The following is a 17,577-nucleotide window of genomic DNA, read 5'->3' as shown; positions in this document are numbered from 1 at the left end:
TTCAGTGAATAAAATAAATCTTCATATTTCTAGATAAAAACATTAATAAAATTCGGCAATTGATATTAATTAAGACATTATCAGAGGATAAAATAATACCCCAAAAAGCATTACCATGCATATTTCTACCACAACAAAGCCAATAAGACTTATGCCCAGCATTAGATGCCCTCCGCCATAAGCTCCTAGCTCAATTCCTCGGACGACGCTGAGAATAATGCTTATCTGTAATGTAAAAAAATGTAAAAGTTAGAACAATAACAGAGTACAATGTGGAGAACGGACTGTAGGCCTTTTTTTAAAATTAAGGTGGTCAACTTATGTTTTTATTATCATACGCAATATTTTACGCAATGTTTTTAAAGTTAAACACCATATTCACACATATAGGAAAATTGCTTTAAGAAAAATTAGATTATTTTCAATGGTCTAGTGGGCGAACATGATCATTTTATCGCTATGATTAAACTAGTACTTTGTATAAAATTCATAGAATATTATATCTAAGATATTTGAAGGTTGACTGATACTTGAATCGCATTACGTCTGACCACAAATGGAATTTAATACTACATGTACGTCTATTGGTTTGACTTTTACACAGTTTGTTGAATATCCGGTAACGCTTTTGCTCTTTGCATATATCGACTGATTAGATAGAGCAGTTGATTAAAAAATAATCTCTAAAACTATCAGAAGTTTAACAATTTAAGGGTCAACAGCATACCCCTCGATTAAATTCAAGCGTCTATCGTGAAAAAATGTTTTATCAAATACGTTTATCAAAATGCATACAAATGTATCATCTCATTTATTATAGCTGCAACCTGACATAACAGTGATCGGAGCACGGTTTCTTCTTAGTTATGTTAGCTTTCACACCACCATTGGATACAAATTTTGCACATGAATTTATATTTGCTACACATATCTCTCTAATATGAATGTGTAAAACATTGCACATAATACAAACTAATACCAGGTACTTTCTCCATCTAAATTCCCATGCAGAATTTGTTTCTACTAAAAAGCAGGTTTCAGGGGAAATGCCAATGATCTATATGGTTATTGATTTATTCGCAGTTTGACAATCCATTATATGAGGGACAGATTTTAAACACAACATGTTCTGTCACCACGGATCACGGTAACGTTCAAAACATGACGTCAAGATGCCGCACGCATTGTTTAGTTTTAGAAATACCCAATTGCATATCACGTTTAGTCCTTTACAATTTAAAATGCACAATACCATTTTACATCTTGTTTGCTCACATTTGTTCGAAAATCATAAAATAATAATTTTTCGTATTTTTCCTTTTTTTCCGTTTGTTTTTTCGTTTACAGTTATGATAACACTGAACGTAAGATAATGCTACTTATTCTTCTGACCAAATATTTACATTTTTTTTTTGGCTGTTTGATGTCCAAAATACAGTTACTGTCACACCCACAAAAAGCATTACAGTTTAACACAGAAGTGCAAATAATTGTTGATATATTTTTTGCAACATTGAGCATTTTAAAGGCTTTTTTCGAGTTAGAACCATTTTAACAAGACCTTGGACTTTCGATAGGACGTAACTATCTATTTCTTGTGTCAAAACAAGTTCAAATGACGCTGGTTTCAAGTGAAATATACACATATTGCATAGTCTTAGCTCAAAAGCCAGACAAATCTTGTTGATTTAACAGAGCCTTGGCTGAGTGGCCAGCGATGAAATAGACAGGCCTACGTCACATTGCTGTTTGACACAACTACCTAAAGTTCAAGCTCTTGTTAAAATGGTTCTAAATCCATACTGCTTTTACTCCTCATTGCGCCATGATGTCCGGCGACGTCACCGTTTTAGGTCAATTTGGAAGAGGACTTTCTGTTTAGAAACTGATTTCTTTTCAATAAAACAAATGAATCCTGTCATTATTTGGTACATATGATATCCTGACGTTTCAAAGGAACGGCTAAACTGACGTCATTTGAACTTTGAACCGTACTTAAATGACAGGTAGGATTCGTACCTTTCAACATGGCGTCGGAAGGCAGAGGAGTTTGGTTAAATTAGTTTGACTGATTGATTCTCTGGAATTACAGAATAGTTTTATTCTTGAAATTTTAAGTTATGCCTATTAATGGATAACTCTTGCAATTTTAAATTCCGGTTTTATGAGATATTTGGGTAGCGTCTGTGAATTTGCTCCGTGGATTAAGTAACGAGCTATGTGTAAAATAAAACATACTTGATAAAAATAAATTGAGTTATATGTAAAAATTATTGCAATAATAAGTAAAAATGTTCTATTCATAACTATATTAAAAAACTGGAAATGTAAAATATATTCATGTATGTACCAACTGTAAGACGTATATGTTACTGAATTTGCTGTATCACATGTAGGAAGAAGACGAATTACGTTATTATAACTTGTGTCCAATTCCTTTGTAACAATTCATTTCAATAAAATATGTTCAAAACACATTATGACCCCTCTCTAAACACAGTTATGTGCGTGAGCCAATGCGTAGGGAGAGTGTGGTTATCACCTGAAGGTGAATTCAATAAATACTTACTGCGACCATTATAACAACCAAAGCCACAAAACAGACCTGCAGGCATTTCTGAAAAGAAAGAAAGATAATTCGATTCTTTTTATTTCTAGAGTTAACATCATTTCGACTGTAATGATATACACCAAGCTGTCGGTGCTTATTTTCATTCTTTAACTTGCTTTGAAAACGATAAACATTTTTACTTCTTAAATCGGGTGACCTTGTGATAAAAATGATCATACTGAATTTAGCTTCATACATCCAGTTTTCAAATTCATTGGGAATTGCGATGTGTTAAATCATAGAGCAATGTACTAGTTCACATTTAAGCTGATGGTCGGGCGAACAAAATTTCTCGTATCGTTCGCTGAAGAAACATGATAACTGTTCTCGGACGACGTGGAGCAGTCACCTTCATGTCTAGGAACACAAACATCTTCAAAAGTTTGACTATTTATTAGTCGGTGAATCCACGCTCAATCATCAAAGAAATATGCCAATTTTAAATATTCATTTTGTCGCAATTCTTAAATGTCCTTAAGTGCAGTCATCTTTTGAGGATTTTTATGGAAACCGTAATGACTCTTTCCATCTGACGGCACAATGATTTGTAAAATACTTTATTAATAATTGAAGAGCTGAAATAAGTAAACTGTTTAAAACGTGCGCACAATGTGAATCAAATAGAAGTATGTTTGTTATCCTGAAGGGACAGCTATGTTATGTTAGATATACGTGTATATGTACACAGTTAAGGAACAGAATTGTATACAATTTTGGTAGCACTGTTCATGAAATGAAGCGAGTAAAAACAAACTGAGCACGTAGCTGAGTATACAGTCTCAGCGTGATTTTAGTCAATTTTTATTGATAAGTGGATTTAAAAAGCTTCTGGAAGTCCCGAACAATTCAGTACGCTACGATAATAAACTGGCACAAGTATAGAGGTTGTATGGTCTGCCATGTACGAAAGCCCAGAAAGCTCAATCGAGATTACGATATTCGAAATCTTTATTTAGAGCAGTCTGATGTCGCTAGGATAAAGGTTTTCAGATCCATGATTTGATTGCTTATTTAGATATTGAATCTCAAATTTTGAATCTTGAATCTCGTATTTCGAATCTCGAATGAGCCTTCTGGGCTTTCGTAGCCATGTGCTGTGATATCAGTACTTCACGCTCATAATAAAAATCGGGGAAGTAGTCCTGATCTTGATAAGTTCTATATGCAGTTACCTTGATATTTGGTTAAGGTAATAACTGCTGTGTAAATACGATCATCAACTTTATCATTCATTGTTCGAAGAAGTATAAACTTAAGTAAATCTTTGTTAGACATTATGTATATAGTATCTAAAAAGAAGGACGAGTTGATACTCTATTGTACAGTTTACACGATAATACATACCGAGGCGGGCGACTGTTCATAATATATTCCCTCAACATCATTTGGTTTTCCTTTTAATAATCCTGTTTTGTCGTCTGCCATTATTTTTCGGTCATGTGATATTGTTATCACATGACAAAATGGCTGATTCAAAATCAACTGAGGTGGATGCGATATATTATGATGTTTCCCCGTATATTGTAAGTTTAATTTTCATGCTTATCATTTCGTGTTTTCATCAAATTGTTAGAATTTGTTTTCTTATTAAATTTTGTACAGTCCGAAACATTCATTCAACGTAGAAATTATGTTACGTCGATACCGATCATTTAAAATTCACTTGGGGGGTATTGACTGTCAATTCGTTATCGAAAATAAACTTTCTTGAGAAATGGATTTAAACAATATTAATTACAAAGAAGTAGACACATTTGTTTAATAAAGACATGATTTAAAATTTTTAAAAATCCTTAAAACTTTCGTTTTCATGTTATTTCAGATTATACTTCTACGAATGTTCAACTTCATTGTACTCTTGATGGCAGTGGTAATTATTTCCTTCTTATCATTTACATTTTCAAGATCATTGCTATTAAAAACCTATCAAATATAAGAAAGTAATACACGTATGTATTCAAAGGTCACAATTTTGGTCAAAAATTATTTTTTCGATTTTAATGTTTACAATGCCTCAGTACGGCATTTTTAATAGGCAACCAAAATTTGAGTGTCATTTGTTGAGTTATAAACGAGGTACAGAGCTTACAATTCTTCGCTATGTAAACAAAGCTTTTGTTTATATTTCGAATGTTGAGTTGAATATTCCAGTTTGAGACCTAAAATGAATGTGTTAGGAACTGTTTTTTATGCCTAAAATGAATAAGATATACAAATCTCAATGTTTCTAAAACTTTATCGTTTGTTATTGTATTAAAACATCTTCACAGAGAGTAAGCTAAATTTGACAATGTCATCAATTTTATCTGCAGGTATTTGAATAAAATAAAGTGCAGTGAACAAGAACAAATATTACATACTTAATATAGTTATTACCTAACCTGAGCTGAAGGATCAATTAGGGGAAGGATTTCAATTTTGTCACAATGAAGGGTCAAATCTTTTTTAAAGGGGCGATAGTTTAAAATTATTAAAAATTTGCTGGTATTTTTCATATATCTTCTAAAAAAACCACTTGGTCAGAACACAGGGGCATCGTATCCGTTCTACACTCTATGAAATATTTATATATATGTCATAGAGTGTACACTCAGTGTAGAGCGGGTACGATGCCCCTGTGGTCAGAATAGCTGTAACTTGTGTGGAAGCATCTCTTCAGGTAGGGTTAAGTCAAATTTGTTCAAATCATAGTCCTCTGAGGTAGGGTGGACCGCAATGGGGGTCAAATTGTTATACATAGGAATGTACAGAAAAAAATACTTTCAAATACCATTAGGCCAGACACGCTGTAACTTGTGTTGAAGCATCCTCAGGTGGTGTAGATTCAAGTTTGTTTGAATGCGGGTCAAAGTTATATAGATATAAACAGAGAAAAATCTTTCAAAATTTTCCTCTAAAACACAAATTGGTCAGAAAATCTGAAAATTGTGTGGAGACAACTTAAGGTAGAGTAGATTCAGATTTGTTTATGTTTGAATCATGCTTCACGGGGATAGAATGAGGCCTTAATAGGGCGGGGGGGGGGGGGGGCTGAATATTCATATTAGAAATAATTATTTGATTATTTTCAAAATCTCAACTCAAATGTTATAATACAATGACGTCTCAAAACTGATGCAACCCCCCTCCCCCCTCCCCCGTCATTGTCACTCAGCAAACTTTCTCGGTTTTTCAAACTGCTTTAATAAAAAAAAAAAACAAACTATAAAGGACATTTTTAGGGATGTTCATGTTCAAGTATTAAGCATTATTTTTTTATATTATTTTACATGCTGTATATAATTTGTGAATATGATAAAGTTTATCATCATTTTGTTATTAAATGACCGTTTCGATTCAACTATGTGTTTAGTCCATCATTTTAAAATCAAACAAAGCAGAAACATTCAGAAAGAAGAGTTGACAGAAAGGACATTTACTTGAAAGGACTTTATTTGATATGGTGAAATATCTGTCCCTAATATTAAGCAAGATTTGAATAGTATCGTATAAAGATAGGTAATCACAGATTACAAAGCTCAAAGACGAGGCATCACCTTTATGAGGCACCTGAGACCACTTTTATCATATTATATGAATCAAAGTTAATGATCTAGGATATTCATGGATACTGTTTTGACACAATATCGTATATCATATGTTAAATAATTGTATGATAATCATATCTTCTTTTATACAATATTATAAGATACAATGTTTATCAAAACAGTGATATAAAATATAATACTGCATCTAATTATACCTACAATATTTATCATTGAATACAATATAATACAGTAACTATAATAAATAATGATGAAATATGATATTGTATCAAAAAATGTGACTTTGTATCGTTTTATACATTATTCTATTTAATCACATAATACAATATCAAAATATCTTATTTATAATGCAATATAGTATTATATGATACTATATCATATCATAAATTACATCACAATATTGTAACAGAATATTATATTGCATAATATGGTATGATATTATATTGTATGATATTGTATCATATTTGATACATGATATGGTTCTGTATCATATGATACAATATAATTTGAGAAACAATTATATCATATCATATGTACAATATCATTTGATATAGAAATATATTATGTAATACAATATCATATTAAACAATATCATAGGATACAAGATTGTATCATTTTACACATGTACACTTATTTGATACAGTATTATATAAAACAAAATCATATAATGCAATATTCTATCGTATTATACAATATAATATAATACATATCATATTATACAACATTATCATATCATATGATATAATATTTATATGTAACAATATCATATAATAGAACTTCATGTTATATTATACAATACTCTACACAACAATATCACAATACAATATCTCATCATAATGTACAAAAAAATTGATACAATATCATAAAGTATCATATAACTTTTTACAATATTATGGATGATATTATATTGTATCATATAAAACAATAGTTTTAGATCAACTATGCAAGTTTTAAATAGTGCTATTACCTATTAAACATGTGGCTTGTTCCAAAAAACTAAACCTCATCCAGCATCTGAAATCTTTGGCTCAGATTCAGCATTCAAGCCTGTCAGGTGCACCAGTATCATAAGACGCGCCATCCAGGCAAGTTTGGTGAAGTTAAGACCAGTAATAACTAAGACAGGACAAGTAATAAGTTAGATACAGGACCTGCAACAAAAACTTTAACCAGGCCCGGACGCCGACACCGAGGGAATAGTATAAGCTCCTCCCAGCTTCGTCTCGGTGAGCTAAAAATCAAATCTTCATAAATTAATCTTGTTTTTAGTCAACATTATCCATAAGCTGTGACGTTACATTGACTGGCGTTGCTCAGGTTAGGGATCTGGCCCATGGGCCTCTTGTTTTACAATCTAATCAACTCGGGCGGTTTATTGTTTATATAGATAAGAGTGTTCATAGAATAGCGATAAAGCATCGGTTTTCTCATGATAAAGGAGGAAATGCTCATTGAATTTAGATTTATGATTTAAATGTGTACTAAATCTGTATTTATTTTATGGACTTAACACTTTTGCTCGGTTCTTTATGGCATCTTTACACTTACAATATCGGTCTCAAACCGGAAGTAAATCTTAAACACTACATATAGGGCCTAGGTGAACGTAAATGCTTGAACGAGTGTTGACGTTGGTACCCGGAATTGACAATTTATTTTGTATGTGGTGTTTTCATATATTCTTTTATGATTCATGAATAAGAAAATAAGAAAGAATATATAATCTTTATTTCTAGGTGTCCTTAGTGATATGTATTGTGCAAGGAAAAGAAAACAACACATACTACTTACTAGCTGCAAATACGGGAAGTATGTAAATATAACGTTTTACTCACACAAAAGCGGAAAGAGTTTACTCAATCTGCTTCCACCACTTTTTGCCTAATATTTCGAAAGTCATAAATACCTTTGTTATACCAAACTACGTTTTTTCACTAGAATGAAGAAAAACATCAGATTATCTTTTTTGAAATGCCCCCTCTACCGCTACAGCAAAAATAGAAAATCTTCGAGGATTTTGCAGCAACGTTGAAAAACTGTGCGATGTGATACGAGTAATTCCGAATAGAGAATTCCCATTACAAATCTCCGTAAGAATATTGTTTCCGTTCATAATAATTTCTCCGGGTTAATAGATAGATGAAATGTCAATGAAGAAATCTATGATTTTCCCCCATATATCGATTTCAGTCGTACTTTTTTGACATGCAGATATGTGTGTTTTCGTTAAATTCGTCAAAAAGTGAGGGAAGCAGAAACCTTGGATATACTTTAGAATCAAGTTGTCTTATTTTACAACAAAATCTGGCATTTAATTCGTTCCCCAGGCATTTAGTTTTAGATGCGTCAAGCCGCTTGATAACGCACTTGTTGTATATTTGCATTATTAGTACTATGTATATAGTGCCTGTTTGGGAGGGTAGCAGTTGAAATTGACACCCCGAGAAAACCATTTTCAACCGACGCGAAGCGGAGGTTGACAATGGTTTTCGAGGTGTGTCAAATTCAACTGTTACCCTCTCAAACGGGCTTTAGTTATTTTATTATACTGATTGTCTTAATTCTAGAGAAAATTTTATTGCTTTTATTAAGAAATAACGTGAATTTTACGGCGAACCGTACGTGCATACTTTACGCGCATGTAACAAATCGTTGTGTTACTGTTGCTAACGCTAAGGGTAAAAACGGATTATCAACTGCGTCTAGACCAATCATATTTCAATATTTAACATGAAAATATAATTAAATAAACTGTGACCTGATCATTTAAGCATTCAGTGCTTATATATAAATTTTCATTCTTATGTTTATTTGTACGAAACATTTTTATCGCCGTTATAAAGCTATTATTTACGCTCTTAGGGATATGAAACATCCGTGGCAAAGTCATATCAACATGTTATTTAGTTAGTTTCCACGACAATAAATAAAGTGCCAGAAAGAAGATGGATGAATAAGGCGTGTAAAATGCCCAAATGAGGAATGATTAGATACCGCAAAATTAAAATATCATTAAATCTAATAAATTTTTTTAAATAATAATTAAAAACAGTGTATATTTACCGTAACATCTCTTTGTAACCTTTAATTATTTTAAATACATGTCATAGGTCGATTTAAACTGGCGTATGTGTGTCAAATCCTCCAAATAGTGTCATTTTTATAACTTCAATGCCTTTTCTTTTATAGAGTGGGTCTGAGCTCCATATTTTTGACATAGTCTAAATTTGGTTTAATAGAATTTAAACTGATTTTCATCAACAAAAAATGTGGAGAGATGACCCACTATACTTTAATAATTTCATTTTGTACCCAACAATTGAACGTTCTAGTAAAGTAATACAAGTCCGTAAAACCGTGGCCAGTGTCTCATATTGCATTTAAACAAAGATCTTTGTTGTAAATGAAGTGGCTCAGTGGTTAGAGCACCAGACGTTAGGTAAATTTATAGAAATTGGGTTTTTAGGTTGTGGGTTCGATACCACCAAAGCTTAAGAATGTTTTTTTTCTTATCGTTTTTTGAAATATTTCAAAGTGAATATAGTAAAAAACTACCCTTTTGTAAACTTGTATTATAACATTTCAAATATATTTAATTGAAAAATGTTAAATTTGGAAATTGTATTTTACGACTCAACCAAATGGGCAGTTGCGCCATCTTATTCCCACTTCCTTTTTCTGGAGAAAAATCTTTATTCAGGGGTAGATGTAAATTAATGATTATTTTTCTAAAGTACATATCAAATTGGTTATGTAAGATTAAAAGTCTCATTTAATCTAACAAAAATAAATTACTCAAAACACGTGAAGACGTTTATCATGTTTATATCTGTTTTCAATTCATATGAATTATCAAAGTGTATTCCGCATAGAAAATTGAATGTCGCAGATTTCAAATGCAAACATAACGGGAAATATACACTGAATGTAAATATATGGAGTTAAAGCCCGAAAATTCATATTAGAAAAAATGTGCGTAATTATTCACATAAAATATAATCGATAAAATCAACTCCCGTCAGTCAGTACTTTGATTTGTATATTACCCGCTTTCATGAATGCTACAAATTTCATCACTCTTATGATAATTGACGTTTTATGAGAGAGTTCAAGAGTTTAATAGTAATTTTTATTCCTTGTTTTTGAAATAAAATTTATCTTTCAGTCAGTGGCATAGTCTGCCTCGTTGTGGTAAGTATTTTTTTTAGAGTCTTACATAAAATTGAGCGTGTCATTTCATTTTATTATCGATGTGACATGATTTTTTTTGTAATTCTAATAAATATTGGTATTTTTCATGAGAAACAACAACTGTGTTGTTATTAAACACTAACATTTTTATCAATGTAATGAAAGTTTGAAGTAATAAAACAAAAGCAAAGTAAATTAAATAGAACGAAGAATGTCAGTCTGTTAGAGGAGTGGTTATTTCTGAGTTCTTTTGCAGAACTGGTGGTACAAGTCAGGTGATCTAGTAAGTATGTACTAGCATAAAAAATTACTGTGTACGACAATGATTTATCTCTCTCTCTCTCTCTCTCTCTCTCTCTCTCTCTCTCTCTCTCTGATAAATCTTTACAAGAAGCAGCACGTTTTTTCTTTGCTAAAAATAATTGAATTCACAGTTGCTAGCTATTCTTACCTTGTCAGCTTAAAAGGACGAAGTAAAACAAGAGGCCCATGGGGCCACATCGCTCACCTGAGCAACAATGGGCGTTCAAAAGATATTGTGTCATATGGTCCCTCGGTAGAAAAACAAAAAATAAATATTGTAAAGTATTCGAATTTTACACTATTTTGTATACATATAATCTTTGACATTGTACCTTCATGAAATATTATTTTTTACCAGAATAAGAAATTTCTACGCAAGATATAAAACTAAATATTTGGTAGAGGTATACTGTAAAGTTGTTAAATTCCAAATCCCTATATTTTCGTTCTGCCCCCCCCCCCGGCTTTGTAAAGCGATCAAAATATATGAGAGCATATAGGTACATTTTTTTCATCAATTACTAAGTACTTACTAGTTATTGTATTAAAAAAAAATAATAGTTATTGTTTTTTATTTTAAAAACCCTACATGTATAGATGTGAAGAAGAAAATTGTACCTCAATGTGCTCAATTCATCAAATTAAAAACATTCAAAAAATTTATTTGTCTTCTCCATTATAATTAAATGACTGTTATTTACTTCGCGTACAAACCAGAATAATTTTCCGCTGTGATATTCTTAGGAATAGCGATAATTACTTTATCCCCACAACAGAAATGTGTCAGAAATATGGAAACTGTTTTAAAGATGTCGTTTTTATTTACTCGTGTCTGAAAAACTATCAAAATTGATGTAGATTTCACATTATTTATTGTATAAAGAGAGGGCCCCAGAGAGTAGATATATACAGAATACTGTATCATTCTTTTATTTTGTTTGTACAAGTATTTAACATACTCTAATTCATAAAAATGTTCTAATGTTCAACCAAAATTTCAGCGTCAATTGTAAAATTATAAGCAGGATACAGAGCTCACAGTTCGCCTAGGTTTGATTCATATTTTGTTCACATGAGTTTATTACATTCAGCTTATGATTTTTAACTTGGTATTTCCTATTCAGCATTTAAAATGGAAAAAAAGAATGGCCTAAGATTTTATATTCTTTTATTCACTCAAGACCAGTTCACTGGTATTTGAGGTTCAAAATCAGTTTATACAAATGTACACAAACACAGTGAAGGATCACATGTACAGTAAGAGTAATAATGATGAAAAAATGTTAAGTTTACAATACAATAAGATGTTAAAGTTGGTTTCTGAACGAACAGACTTTGAAAATTTTCTTAATAAATATTGATAAATTTTTTACTTTTTTAATCTTTAGTTTTTAAGATCTGTGTACAAACATAGAATTGTGAGTAAATCTCTGTATCTTGCTTATAATTTGAAGCTTAACACTCAAATATGGTTAGTAAATAGAAATTGAAAACAATTAAACACAAGAAACATTCACTATAACAAATAAAGAACACAATTTATTTTTTCGAAATGAATCATATATATACATGTATATACCTACATATTTCCGTCAGCAATGCCAAACTTTATTTAAACTGAATAAACTCGAGAAAATGCCGAGCATCGCAACAAAACCTTTTTCATTAATCTACCATTACGCAAAAGATAATGCCGATCGAATTACCGATAGAATGAATTGTATTTCATTATTTTTTGATACATCAGATTTTGCTCAATTTGCGCAGGTAAACAGTTAACTGTTTGATTTACCAAAGTCTCTGTTTGATTTGATACGTAAAAATCACGAAATAATTAATACAGACGATAGTTCCCAGGTTACAAGCAGAAATAATGAAAACGAAACGAAAATCGGAACAAGCTAACACCAACGTCATGTGTGAAAACTGTCAACGCATTGAAATATTTAGCCTCAATTTACTTCACAAAATCGGCAACAATATATTTTGCATGTTTCAAAAATTTCCCTTCATACGCGAACTGTTGCACAACAAGCGAATTCATTAGTCAGATCGACCCTTTTTCGTATAATGTCATGGCTGCTTTAAACAAAGAACCTCGTTTTAGAAGTATGGAATACGAGTCTAGGTAAAATGGGTATGCAAACCCGGGCCGTGGCAAAATAAAAGCAAAGGCAGATCGACAATCGTCAATTCCAAATACGCATTATTTTGCAGCAATATTTACAGCGAATACAAATATACTAGTCCATCAAATATCCTGAAATTTTAATGAGATTGGCAGATTAATAACTGCCAATCTTTGTTTTGCCCAGACCAAATCTTGCCTACCCATTTTACCGGATGCCGGATTACCGGATGCCGAACCCGAAGCTATTAAACAGATTAAAACACGCATTTCCTTTATTATTATTTTCGTAATAACTCAGATTTGAAACAGAATTAGCACTTAATTTTTGCAATTTATATTTTCCTTCCCATAAGGATAATTTATGCTAAACTACGTTGAATTGGAATCAATAGTTCTTGAGAAGAAGATTTTTAAAAATGCACCCCCCTTTTTCTACAGTTTCAAGGTTTTCTCCGCTTTGAATACAGATCGGACTTTTATTTTTGCAATTTATATTTGCCCTCACATAAGGATGCTTTGTGCAAAATTTGGTTGAAATTGGATAAGCGGATTTAGAGAAGAAGTTCAAAATGTAAAAAGTTTACAGACGGACAGACAGACAGACGGACAGACAGACGGACAGACGGACGACGGACAAAATGTGATCAGAATAGCTCACTTGAGCTTTCAGCTCAGGTGAGCTAAAAAAACCTAGTACGTAAATCTTCAGGAAAAATCTTCGATCATACTAAAAAGAATACCTTAAAATTGAATTTACTGTCAGTGAGTTACTAAAGCAATTTAGGACAGTAAAGTCTTACCGAACCAAGAAGCTAAGTGTTTCTCGCATATCATGAAGGTGTTAGAGGTCAAAAAACTTATTTACGACCTCTTCAACTATTAAGAAAATGTAATGCTGCCATAATGTAATTGAATTATTTGTTAACAAGCTAATAAAAATCGTATGACTCAGAAATCACATCATCAATCAGGATATCTATACAATGAAGTAAATATTAGGAACGCATCACACACTATAACACTTCTTTTTTGCATAACGTATACACCCACATTTTAACAGAACTGGGGTTTTTTTATATGTGAAAAAAGAAATACGTATGTGTTCAATTGATGTTGATAAATTATATTTTTTCTCCTAAATTTGAGTTTGGTGAAATTGGACAATTGTTATCTTCCCTTTAGCATTTCTTGTTGTTAAGGAAAGTTTAGATATTTTTTGTCGGGAGTGGATGCGTTGCAATTTACATTCACACGATATACGCTCAAAATAACACTTTATCAATATAAAGGTTAATGTATCTTTTCAAATTATGTGACCTTGATAACGTCGCCACAAAACAGGATATCGTATTGACGTACATGTAGTGTGCTTGTTTGGACAATACACACTTACTTATGTGATTAATTGGTGTTGGTTTTTTGAGGTGCTAAGGGGTCTGGTTGAAACCACGCCTAAACGTTTCTTTTTTAATAACAATGTAGGACACTGTTGGATCAGAGTTCTTACTGAGAAGTACATGTATTTTGTGCACTTTTGTCTATCGATGACGTTTTTCTTGAACTTGAATGGTTATTTAAGAATAAATCAATGCTGCTGCTAACTGTTTTTATCATGCATGAAGTCTCTAATATCATTATAGGTTTGACATCGGCAAAAATCAAATCTATAATCTCTTAGTACCTTTGAAGTTTAGTGGTCAAAACTATTACCATTGGAAATAAATCTTATCATTGACAAACGGTTCAATATATAATGCACAATGTGAATGTGCATGTAAAGTACATGTATATTACACATATATCACATTGTATACTTAGTCTAATAGTTTTTTCATCGCTCGTGTGATGTTGGTTTGAACATATTTTATTGCATAAGCATATACAAATGGTTCGAACACAAGTTCTTACAACTTATGAGGTTCTTGCTAAGTATAACAATTTACAACTGTATAGTAGTTTAGAATGGAAAGTACATAGAAATGGATATTACTAATATAGTTAAGTTATTGAACAAACGTATATGTAAAAACAGTTCTGTTGAATTTGGTCTAGGCAGTAAAATTGAAATTACAAGAATCTGCCACAATCTCTTATAAATCTTTAAACAGCTAAAAAATATGTTGGTTTAAATTGATTTTCAGAGATTCGTCTCCCCACAAAAGTAAATGACAATTAATAATGTTAATTTGATTTAAGTTCAAAAGGTTTGAAAACAATTTATTTCGTGCATTGGTATAATTTTTACAATCAAAAAACAAATGATAAGAATCTTCTGGTAATCCACGTTGGCAATTAGGGCTTTCAATGATATTTTTTCTGAAAAGGTCGAAGTTTAAGATACAGTTATGTCTAAGTTTTGTGTGTATGATATTAAGTCGTCTCTTGCCGAAGCAAAAAAAAAGGACGGAGGTTTAATTTGGTTAATTGAATACTGCTTTTGAAACCTGTAAAGGAGGAATTGTTTCTGATAAGTAAACTTAAACTATTCCATTTATTGATCGTGTCAGGAACAAACGATTTCTTGAATATTTCTAGTCTACATTTTGGAATAGTACAGTCTTCTCGATTGCGTGTATTGTAATTCGATTCTAAAGTCCTGATAGAAGGGAAAATTTCTTTTAAATAATCCGGTACCAAATTATTATGAATTTTACATGTGATGTTACAATTATTTCTTCAAAATGTATTAATTCAACCAATTTCTGGGTTTCAGGGACCTGAGAAGTATTGGTACATATTCCTCGTGGGTACTGTAATACTATTCCAGTGCATTACGACAGACATTTTTGTTTATCGCGTGTTACCCCCTCCAGAACCAACTAACGCCCCCTATCATCCAAGTGTCAGACCCAGAAATTTCACTATTAACTGGTTCAGTCTTCTAGAAGCATCTACCAAACCGCACTTTGGTCTCGACGATATAACTACAGCGCCCTCTAGATAGATTGTTCCAGAACTAGGCTTGAAAAAAGAATGCCAAACAACTAAATTCAATTTTTATTTGTATATTGTATATGGATCTAAAACAAGTTGCCTTTTCAAATATTTTGTGTTTTGTTAATGGTAAGAAATGACTCTTTCGTATATGTATTGGCGGATTATATCTAGTAACTGTATGCTTGGTGAGTTTATTTATGTGACTGTTGTTGAAGGTAACTGGTTAAACTACACAAAAGATATGTTTCTTGAATTGATTAAAAGTGACGCATTTCATTTTTGCGCCTCCGTTTATTCTTCGTTATTTTCTGCTACTAGTGTTGGTTATTTTAATCATTCCAAGTCGATGATCTGTAAAAAAAAAGAAGAAAAAATCAACGATGTGATATGATAATTGTGCTTGTTTCCTAATTATACTTGCTTGTATTTATATATTTTTTGTTTGTTTTTCAATCAGAATCGACTTAGATATATGAATATCAAAAAGTAATTCCTTGTCGACCTGGATCTGTTTTGTTTTATTTTGCAAATATATTTTTATGAAGTGACGTTCATAACGAGGTAAAACACTTTCATAACATTTTATCCAAATCATATGCATGCCCAAAGGTGGTATGACCTATGACAAAAGACACTTCTGTAGAAAGAATATCTTACATTGTTACTGTTTAATCACAATTGAAGCATGTAACAATAAAGGGGCGGTGCTAGGCCCCAATCAGGCACGTGGCATGGGTTTTTAATAGTGGGGCTTTTGACTCATTGTCTATCAGCCCCATTAGCAATTCGAGAAAAAGTAAATTTTTTTTTTACTCTTTTAAAGAGGTCCTGTTTAACATAAGCACTGAATTAATGATAGTGTCATTTACAAAAATTTAGATTATTGGAAATTAAAATTTGTACAAATTTTGATTCCCAATAATCAATTTTTTGGTAAAAAAAAAGTTGATGCACAATATAATCTAGATTTTTGGCATTGATCAAATATGAGGCAACGCAAGACTCCAGCCATCGGATCTCATTAACACATAATTTTTCGCTATTATCATCTTTAAAAAAAACCCCAGAAATGGTAATGCTTTATACATACAATATTAAATCTGTTGTAAATAAAAGTAGGATCTGTGTTTAATTTTGATGTCCATTTAAATTATTTAGAACAATACTTTGGCTGTGAATCAATACCAAACTGTACTAGTATTCGAAATTGAACAAAAATTGGCCGGGTGCCATCAGTAAAAACAAAGACTGGCTGAATATTTTCCCGCCATGTGAATAATATGACAAAACAAATACAATCTTTTTTTAAAATATTTTTTTTACTTTATTAATTTCTTAGATATTATTTTTTCTTTAAAAAAGGTGCTTTAATTATTCATATTTCAGCCTCCGAGTCGTGTAGATTATATACATTGTAAATATAGTTAAGAAGGAATCATTTTGTGGGAAGATAATTATAGTTGGGATATTATAAAACCCCTTTAGCTTTATCAAATTTGATCAAATTACACTCCGACCACAATTATTTCTTCATATTACTAAAAATGATTTCTGATTTCTTTAAGAAATGTGTAATTTACTTTTATACTAATTGATTGAAACAATGATGCGCTACCTCATTTTTTTTTGGGGTTGGGCATTTTAATAATATAAATGAATTTATAGAATCAATAATGCAGACCTACCAGAACATGTCATTATATCACGGGAAATTCCACATAAAATGTACTTTAAAATATGTGACATTCCACTTTAAAACCTATTGAAATAATTCCGATACCTATGTTCAATCTAATGTCAAAGTAAAGGTGATGAAAATACTATATTTCATTTTTAGATAAATTCTAGGCAATATGAAT

The 17,577-nt window shown here is 31.5% G+C and overlaps 1 protein-coding gene across 2 annotated transcripts; it reads left to right on the top strand.

Moving 5' to 3' along the window:
- The first annotated feature begins 3,955 nt into the window (after window positions 1–3,955).
- LOC105342007 (uncharacterized) lies at window positions 3,956–16,217 on the top strand. Of its 2 annotated transcripts, none has more exons than XM_011448785.4 (6): window positions 3,956–4,134; window positions 4,434–4,481; window positions 7,893–7,965; window positions 10,322–10,347; window positions 10,604–10,634; window positions 15,495–15,635. In XM_011448785.4, exons 1-6 carry the CDS (start codon window positions 4,075–4,077, stop codon window positions 15,500–15,502), a joined length of 246 nt encoding a protein of 81 aa, XP_011447087.1. In that variant the 5' UTR covers window positions 3,956–4,074; the 3' UTR covers window positions 15,503–15,635. The 2 variants fall into 2 exon arrangements, with proteins under 2 accessions (XP_011447087.1, XP_011447086.2); XM_011448784.4 differs by having other exon boundaries at window positions 3,963–4,134; window positions 10,604–10,630; window positions 15,495–16,217.
- Window positions 16,218–17,577: the final 1,360 nt, after the last annotated feature.

This window comes from Magallana gigas, chromosome 7 (genome assembly GCF_963853765.1).
Source record: "Magallana gigas chromosome 7, xbMagGiga1.1, whole genome shotgun sequence".
In the NCBI taxonomy this organism is placed as follows: domain Eukaryota; kingdom Metazoa; phylum Mollusca; class Bivalvia; order Ostreida; family Ostreidae; genus Magallana; species Magallana gigas.
Note: the sequence above shows the minus strand (reverse complement) of the source record. Positions and strands in the feature narration are given on the sequence as shown.

Coding starts and splice junctions, on each gene's coding strand:
- LOC105342007 (XM_011448784.4), top strand. CDS start 4,075: ATGGCTGATTCAAAATCAACTGAGGTGGATGCGATATATTATGATGTT. Junction 4,482..7,892: donor TTGTACTCTTGATGGCAGTG/GTAATTATTTCC, acceptor CTTTATTTCTAG/GTGTCCTTAGTGATATGTAT. Junction 10,348..10,603: donor GCATAGTCTGCCTCGTTGTG/GTAAGTATTTTT, acceptor GTTCTTTTGCAG/AACTGGTGGTACAAGTCAGG.